This window comes from Protopterus annectens, chromosome 16.part0 (assembly GCF_019279795.1).
Source record: "Protopterus annectens isolate FY-2018-M chromosome 16.part0, PAN1.0, whole genome shotgun sequence".
NCBI classification, from domain to species: domain Eukaryota; kingdom Metazoa; phylum Chordata; order Ceratodontiformes; family Protopteridae; genus Protopterus; species Protopterus annectens.
The window spans coordinates 800,355,121-800,364,899 of record NC_056750.1 but is presented as its reverse complement, the minus strand read 5'-3'; the positions used below and the strand labels follow the sequence as shown (position 1 = coordinate 800,364,899).

Below are 9,779 nucleotides of genomic sequence, written 5' to 3'. Positions count from 1 at the left end.
ACATTGTGAGGAGTTTCTTATTTAGTGCTTGAGTGATCTAGTGTAATAATATGCCAACTTGCATTAGCTGATACCACATGATAGGGAACAGAGCTTTGAATAATGCCTAATTATACTACTGGTATGTTCTAGAAACAGAATAGTATTTGTACTTGTGACTTAAAATATTAGCTCACCTTCCCATGAAGCTGGCTACACTGAATATGACCTTCCAAATTCTATGTCTTAATAATTGTCTCATTTTCCTTGTGGGCACAACCCACGATGAAACCATATCCTCTAAGATGTCTCTTGGTCAACCCTTGCTGATCCTGGTAAAAAAAAAAAAAAAAAAAAAAAAAAAACATATATCACATATTGTATGCCTTTTTCCCCAGAAAGATCAAGTCTGGGTGATGGACTAGAACAAGACCCTGTTTTAGCTATGACCTGTGCCAAAAACAGAAACAAATGACTACATTTGTGCTACTACCATGCCTAGAAGTTCCTTAGACTTATTTGAGAGCAGAATGTGATATAGTTTAAATTCAAAACATAGCAGGCTAAGTGGGTCTCTTCATTATATTTGCAAAATGGATAATGGTGTTTGTACAGTGCAAGTGGATAGTTGTAAGCTAGAATATTAACACAATTGTGGATAATAACATTAATGTACCAGTGTAAGGCCTTTGTTATTTATTCTGTAGTCACGTGTCCCTCCATAAATGTCCAGCATGTACATTACAGAGTCTCTTAATGTTCCACATGTATGCTACCCATGTGGCTATCTATCTGTCCACTTACCATGGCACCTCTGACCCTCATACTAATGCCATTCTTCAATTCAGTCTAAAATCTCTGAACCATACAAATAAGAGCAAAGCCTTTGGCCACTCAACACTCCTGTTGGGTTTTCAGAATTTGGGTTATTAACCAAATGCCCATTGCTGTGCCACTGAGTCAACAGGTTTCCCCTTTGGTTCTTGGCTTTGACTGTTAAACTTTAAAAGTCTAAATTGTGAGCTTCAATGGTCTAGGAAATGAAAACCTCCCAGAATCTTACTGGAATGGCTTTCCTAAAAAGTGTACCCCACCTCTAAAAATATTACTAGATTTTCAGTCCAGTTTGGCTGTCTGACAGAGTACTTTACAACAATGAATGTGTATCTGATGTATTTGGGGAAATCTCCTTTCAGAAAAGTCACATTTGGTCCTCTTATAGATGATAACTTAAACAGTGTATGGAACATTCCAAGCCCTGACTGGGCAGCTCTAGAATGCACTATGCCACTGTTCTACAGCAGATCCAGTAGTGCTCATTGGCATTTCTTATAATATCTTTTGGGTCAGATTCAACCTTGTGGGCTCAGCTAAACTCACAAAGGTAATCCGTGATGTGACCAATGTTGTCCTTGTTAGTACACTGTCATGCCTTGGGCTCTGCCCTGTGGTAATAACCTGGCTATGCTTCTGCCATGATGGTAGATCTCATCCTTCCTGAGTTGGTCCTGTTTACTATTCTACTTACCATCTTTTATCAAAATGCAGCAGAACCTCACTATTTGTTTTGCATAAATTCATCTATGTGGTTTTAACAGACTTGGTGGTGGTTGCTTCCTTCACCCCTCCATTCAATGTGTTCCACATCACTCTCTTAGAACTGGGCAGTTAATCAGCTGTAAGTAATGTAGGCACCATTGAAAGTCACTCGATATTCTGTTGTCCTGAAGTGACTTGAGACCAATTCTGGAGGGATTCTTCTCCCAGTAATTTGTTACGGATGGTGACTATGTCAGAAAGTTATCCAGCTTGCTCATAAAGGGCAGGCTTCCGTACGCCACTCCAGCATTCTCCACCAAAGTAGGATCAGATGACTCATCACTTCATTCACATACAATGGTTTCATCATTTCTGGTGGATGCCTTTCCTCTTCGCCCATACATTAACACAAGCAATAAGGCACTTCAAACGTCTAACTCATTAACAAAAGTGTGTCCTTCTGGAATTAACTCCAAATTCCATTTCAAATGACTTTCAGAAACTGAAGTCTCTAGTCTTTATAAGATCCCTCAGAGCAGACATATTCTGAGTAAGCTGCAAACAGCACTTTGAAATTACAAATAGTTTTTCTTCTCAATAATATTACTTTGCATTTTGATGTGACGAATATGTTCATTATCTAACCTTTGCTAATCTTGTCTTTTTTTCTTATTTTTGTTTTCTTTTCCTGCTGGTTGGAGATTTTAAAGCAAAGTTTGTGATTTTATGATGTCATAGTTATGGCCGATTTTTTTTCTGCTGAAATAAAGTATCTGACTTTCTGAAAATAATATTACATTGCAAATTGCATCTGTTACTTAAAAGAAGAAAGAAAGAAATTGGGGCCATTTTGTGGACACTACAGTTTAAGCCCCAAACTGTCTGTTATGTTTTGTTTGCCTGCATGTTAAATAAGAGTATTTTTAAGTATAATACCCAATTATTTATTTTAATGGGAATCCCTGCCTGACAACTACTAACCTTTCAAAGGACTGTTAATGCAATGCATAAAACATCTTATCATGTTGACTGCTGTGCCATTTATTCATGGGGTTGGATTAATACTTAGGGTCTTTACCTCATAGATAAGTGGTACAGGGTTTGATTCTGGCCTCTGGTTATTGGCTAGGCTTGTAATAATCTACCAACGGATAGCCTAGAATTTACATATGAATCTGTGTGTGTGAACTACGTTACTATGCCACCTGCTTATAATTCTGAGGCAGTTTTCACATTCTCCTTATTAGTGAATTGATACCCTGCCTTTTTCTACCATAGAGTACTTGCACAATAAAACTGTATATTTCTAACTTGCTGTCCAAGCTGCCTGTAGCATTATGGAAAAAACTTACATTTTTTTCAGTTCCAAATCTTGCTCAGGTTCACAAATAAGTAATTTAATTACTGTTACAGTCCTTACTGTCAGTCTGGCCTACCCTCATTTTATTTTTCTCTCTACTTTATTTCCACATGGCATTATCTGTGATGTAACCTACTTACCTCAAAACTATATTTTTTTATTTAATTTTCTTGCTTTAACACACCAATGGAATTATGTCCATATTAATGAGTTTGCAGTTACACTGTATCAGATTATGTATTTCCTTGTACACATACATAAATTAATACATTGCCACAAGAAAACGTTTAAACCTTCAAAATACATACTCCCAAAAAATATTAATTAACTAAATAAAGAAATGAATAAAACAGTTATACAGAGGTAGCTAGTTCAGGGCCACTTTTGCAGTTGTTTACTTGTGTGATAAACTGTCAGACAATGTGCAGCTGTATGAAATCTCAATTTGTTAGCTGGAGATCACTGCATGTGGTAATCTTTGTTTACATCCATCCACCTGAAAGATTGTTATATAAGTTAAGGGGTACAATGGGCAATCCCCCCTACAAAGGGATTTATGGGAAGCAACCAGAACTGCAGAGCAGAATTTGAATTCCACCTCAAACAGCTGTTTTCTATCAGATCTGGAACACAATCAAAAAGTCTGCAAATAAATTTCCTGCACCCAGTTTTTTTAGAGAAGAAACTCAAATAATAGACAACCCACTGAAAACATTTACCATAGGATCATAAGATCAATGGAAGCTACTAGACTATTGGCCCTGAGGCCCTTACAAGCCTAGCCAAGATTTTAGCCTGTGTTCCAACAAGTCAGCACCCGATTCCCCTGTCCAGCAGGGACACAGGTGGAATACCAGGGGTGTATTTTCTCTTAACCAAGTACCATCCTATATCTTACTGCTGCAAACAGTAAACTATTTTTTAAGGCAAGGGGGCTTTCCTAATTTCTATGTTTTAACTTGGATTCTGGAATCATCTACAGACTTTACATTGCTGCATGCCAGAAAAGAGCATTTGATCTTTGCTGCATGCAAGTGTGGTACCTCTGCTCCTTACAAATGCCAGTGCAGGGCATTTAGCTTTAAGTTACATTGCTGCTAAGATCACTGGCACTGCTGTATTCTGTCATGAAGCATTTAGCACTGATTTATCCCACTGTACATCTTTTGGCATTATGTTTCAAAACATCATGCAAAATTATGGTATTCTTTTCATGAGGGTATAAAACCATTGGTATCACAGTAGCATGGAAACCTTGGCACTGGATCTCATGTTATAGAACATTTTGATTACTTTGTGCATTAAGAAATATTAATATTGCTTAGCACTGCTGCTGACTTGCATTTTGAAATGCTGGCATGGATTTTTGAGTTATATTCATTTGTTTATTCATCCATTACTGTATGTAAATTAAGTGGCTGAACTAATCCCAGTGCAACCATTTGGATACGCAATACAGGCCTTGCCAGAATGAAACATTTTAGAATGTTGCTGCATGCCTGCATGAAACTTTTCAGACAATGATTATATGATAAACTCGGATTTGTCACACTGAGTTACATCCCAGAATGAAACCCATATATCTCTGTAGGCTAGAAGATTATCTTTTGAATTAAGAAAAATATGTTCTGATCCCACAGTTCAGCTGACCTCAGATGGAAAGGAGGTGTCAGGAAGAGAACACCAGTTACTACTTTTTGAATATTATTTGTTTTTAAGGGAGGCTATTATAGAGAATTAAGGAAAATGTGTGGTATTGAGTGCTGTTCTACAGTGCTAAGTTATAATCCTTCAGTCTTCATTTGTCTCTTGAGTAGTAGATGCCTTAACCAGATAACACTCCCAAGTCACCTCTAAAAATGACATAATAGCGGATGCCTATTGGGTTTACCTACTAACAGGTCTAAGCTGTAGTACCCTTAAAGCCATCATATTGCAGGGATTGGAGGATTTCTTTGGTTGTCATTTTACAGAACACCCTGGTACACAGACTGCAAGGTGAGAAGTACATACACATTCACATGTCTATACCCCAATGTCACATTACTACCCCGGAACTCCTATGGCAGCACATCCTTTGGACATACACAATCTCTAATTTTCCTTCCCAAAATGCTGAGCCTTCCAGCACAAATCTCTCCTCCGGCTTACAAAGTGCCAGTAAAACCAATTTTTCAGTGACATAGGCAGGCTCCCTGCTCCCATGTTATTAGGCTAGTGGAGATGAAGGCCCCTGATTCTCTGATATATATCAGCTTGGAAGAGTTGCGTTTTGTGTCTGGCAGATCAACACAGAGAATTAAGTCTATAAGCTTAACATAGTGCATCAGCTAGTCATGGATTTGATTTTCCCAGGCTCCTTTTCTCTTTTAGGAAAATCAGATAACATAAAACTGTTCAAAGCTTCCCCTAAAGAGGTACTTATGTCTAGTAGGTTCATACTTAGTTAATAAATGTGTATAGAGTAATTTATTTTAGTATTAGTCTAGTAATGACCCTTCGGACATTTTATATACACTATGCACTTAAAGAACCTTTGGCAATGTGTTACAATTTATCATAAAACATTTTTATACAAGTTACTTGCCAGCATATTTGATATAACAGACATGGGAATTAGAGGATATAGAATCTTCAATAAGGCTATAACCTTTACAGTTAATAGCTACAGGTGTCCATATTACACTAAAGCATGTATGTACCTACTTATAAATATCAGTCTTAGACATCTGCACTGTATCAATAAACACAGTGGAGTAACACCATTAATAAATGTCCACAAGCACTGTTTTAGCCAAGAAATACACATTTTAGAATGTTTGATTTATTATGAAATTTTCTTTGTAGACTGCAGTTTTTATCCCAGTATACATCAAAGAATTAACACGCACAGCAAACTGCTTCATACAATCCAGATATTTTCTAAATTGGCTGTGCAAACTAGACTAATATTTTCTGTAACAGAGACTATCATGTTGGTGTTTGCCATAAACAATATCATACAATTACATTGTTTGTGTATTTCAGCATAACAATTCAAGTAATTTTGGGGGTATCTTAAACTATTTGTCTAGTAAAAACATAGTAGTTAGTTATATATTAGGTTAAATAATTCATTTGAAAAGGTATCATAGTTTGCCATCGATGGAAGGTAAATAAAAATGTTAATATTCCCAAAGATATTACGGTTTTATCACTGTGCTACAGCAGCTATTTCCTGTGGGGAGGCTCAAGGCTGTTTTTTAAAGCCTAAAGGATATTTAGAGTAACAAAATGTGCCATATAATGTGCAAAGCTGGCAGCCACAGCATTAGACGATCTGGTTCACGGCAACCTTGGAATTGCACCCCAGAGAAGTAATGCACTCTGGACCTAGCATGTACAGGGTTTTTTTTGCATTTCACAAGATGGCTTCATCTGCACTGTTATTTATAACTGACTGCACACTGATGTAAATGCTGACATTCTCATGTTCTTCTTGTTGCAGGCTTTGCAGATCGTCGAGAGAAAAGTTTTAGCCGGTCATGGAGTGACCCCACTCCTATTAAGGCTGACTCCTTCAATGACTCTCGGGAAAGTAAGTGATTGGAGACTTTATTAATTGCCCCTTTTTTCTTTTCTTTAATTTTGTATTTATTTCTGTTCCACTCTTTTCTTTCTCTTCTTATATACCCTCTTTCTCTCCTTTCTAGCCTTCTTCCTCTTTTCTCCCTTGCTTATGTTTGAATCCATATTTAGATTGTGATGAGAAATGTAGGCAGTAACATAGATCCATATACAGTTCTTCCAGCACTATTACTATTGAAATTTTGAAACTGCTTGCTGTCAGAGAGACCCAGAAGTTCTGTTCGAACCCAAATACTAAGCATCCTTTTTACTCTTCATTATGTTACTTATTAAGCTGTGCTGCCAGATATCCACAATATATGTTTACAGTAAAAAAGATGCATATGAATTATGTCTGTGTATCAAAAATACGTGCGGGAAAAGTTAAACAAGTAAGACTTGATTTAATGTATAAATAGTATCCTTAAATATGTTACTACACTAATAAAATATGTAATGAAACACACTTTCCCCTACACACACACACACACACACACACACACACACACATATATATATATATGTGTGTGTGTGTATGTGTGTGTGTGTGTGTGTATATATATATATATATATATATATATATATATATATATATACCTTTTCCTTGATGACAAATATCCCATATTAGGTAGACAGCGTAATCAGTGAGATTTTTACAGCTGCATAAATATGCATTATTCATTCACATTTCTGCTGCATCTTGGCTGGGTCATCATCAGAACATGTGCACCTATTATTGGTAACAAAAGTAAAACATATGAGCTTGAGTTGCTATTCTGGTATCCATGGCAACAACACTCCTCACAGTGTCCTTTTCATTCAGAATGCACTTAGCATTAATAGCTAAATCCTGTGTTTATAAAAAGATCTAATCTATCAATAATTCTGGAATGTGTCATTGCATTAATGAGTTAGTACAAAGGGGAGAAATTCATTGTGTTGGTAATAAATGTTTTGCAAAATAATATTTCTGTATCTTGTAGGTCATGATCTCCAAAACTCCTGCAGTGCCCTGGATGATGACTTTGATGATTTGAACTGGGAGGCTGAAAAGGAGCTGGAAGCCCTTGCATGTGAGGGTGATGACTTTGTTCCTCCCAAAATTATGGTAGGGATCTAAAATGTAGTTAATACAGTTAAATAGATCAGATGTGTGCCATATTTTCATGTTTTACAGAATGTCTCTGACAATATCAAATTTAGCAGGTGGTTTGTATCCAGCATTCAGTTCTTAAGAGTTTGAAAAAGAATGTAACATGAATTTATTAAAACCTCTTTTACATTGTGTGTAATGGTAGTTTTTACAGGGATATAACAGAAAACACGATGCTATGTGAAACTATATAAGCACAAAATAAACCTGTAACTGCTGAAGGTGCACTGTTACAAGGAACAAAATCCAAAGAGAAAAGTAGTGACACCACCACAGACGACTGGCAAACTTGTTAAAATCCAACAAAAAAGATGAACACAAATCCCTTTCAAACGATAAGCGCTTTCAGAAACGTTAATGATCTGAAGAGGGTATTTCCGAAAGCGCTTATCATTTGAAAGGGATTTTATTTTTGTCTTGCCACGTTTTAAGTCTCTAGTTTTCAGTAAAGGATCTGTGTTCATCTTTTTGTTGGATTTTAACAAGTTTGCCAGTCGTCTGTGGTGGTGTCACTACTTTTCCCTTTGGATATGAAACTATATGGTACTTTTCTTACATTTTGTGTATCAGTGGGTTTTAACTGTGAGAGCATGTTTTATACAATCTCTATATCAAAGTGCTTTACTCATATGAGTGTCTTTCATACAGTCTCTATATCATTGTGTTTTATTACATGTGTGCTTTTTATACAGTTTGTATATCAATGTTTCACTCATAAGGACTCATTTGATTTATTCTGTGACTGTCTTCCAGCAATGAAGTAGCTTTAATATAAACAGTCAGTGTGTGCACCCTAATCTCCCTGGTAGCAGATCTTTGTCTAGTGTTGTTTTATTTTATTTTCATTTGTTAACCAGGGTAAGGCAGCACAGTGGTGCATCAGACAGTGCTGTTGCCTCACAGCAAGAGGTTTTCCAGTTTGATTCCCAGCAAGGGTGCTTTCTGTGTGGACTCTGCATTTTCTCCCTGTGTTCATGTGGGTTTCCTCTGGGTGCTTCAGTTTTCTCTCACATTCCAAAGGCATGCAGTAGGTATATTGGGCACTCTAAATTGGCCATAGGTATGAGTGCACATGCGATTATGTGATGTGAAAGAACTACCATGGCAGGGCTGTCCACCCAGCAGTGTAAACCTTGGCTCTAGATGATTGTCACTGCTGAAATGATACCCAAACCCTATGTGTGAAAATGAGAAAAGGTGTAGTCAATGGATGGATGGATGGAAGGATGTTAACCAGGGTAGAATGCTAATAGAATTGATCCAATTTTAGGCTCAGTTGAAGCCTGAGACATTTTCTTTTCAAATCAGAGGGAGGGATCTGACCTGATCTATGGGAATGCTACTGAAGGAGGTATATGATCTGTGGAATTGATACAGAGAGATGGAGGTCATCTCTGGGAATGATACAAAGGGAGGAATCTTATCTAAGAGAATGATAAAGAAGGAGGCATCCAATCTGTGGAATGTTACAGAAAGAGGTATCTGATCTATGGAAATGATACAGACGGATAGATCCAATCTGTGGGATAGGTACTAGGGGGTATCTCAACTATGGGAATGATACAAAGGGAGGAATCTTATCTAAGAGAATGATAAAGAAGGAGGCATTCAATCTGTGGAATGTTACAGAAAGAGGTATCTGATCTATGGAAATGATACAAAGGGATAGATCCAATCTGTGGGATAGGTACTAGGGGGGTATCTCAACTATGGGAATGATACAGTAGGAAGGATCTCTAATGTGAGAATTATACAAAGGGAGGGATCCAATATGTGCCAATGATACAGAGGGGGTTAATTGATCTGTGGGAATGCTGCAGAGGGAAGGATAAATCTATGAGATTGCTACAGAATGAGGGATCCAATATGTATAAAGTCCACATTTGCTTAGTGTTCTGAGCACCAAGAATGTTTCTGGACTGAGAAACTGAATGGCAACTGCCAGATCCCTGTTCTTAGAGGAGAGGAAGGCTGGGTCAGGTTTGAGAAAATGTGGATACAGGTTTTAGCTTTCCTTGTCACATCCTTGTACTTCAGCAGCAGCAGCACAAGAAAGGGGAAAGGTTAGGATTTTATTTGAGCCATTTTAGACTATGACAGGTAGGAATTTGTCACCTATATGTCACTTCTTAAATGATGAAT

At 37.2% G+C, this 9,779-nt stretch overlaps 1 protein-coding gene across 3 annotated transcripts in view; it reads left to right on the top strand.

The window, feature by feature from the left end:
• NSMF (NMDA receptor synaptonuclear signaling and neuronal migration factor) overlaps window positions 1–9,779 on the top strand; it is a 150,444-nt gene that overhangs the window by 82,026 nt on the left and 58,639 nt on the right. For all 3 annotated transcript variants that reach the window (XM_044058741.1, XM_044058743.1, XM_044058742.1), the window contains 2 exons: window positions 6,366–6,455; window positions 7,468–7,592. In XM_044058741.1, coding sequence (XP_043914676.1) covers window positions 6,366–6,455; window positions 7,468–7,592 — 215 coding nt within the window. The remainder of the gene's footprint in view (window positions 1–6,365; window positions 6,456–7,467; window positions 7,593–9,779) is intronic.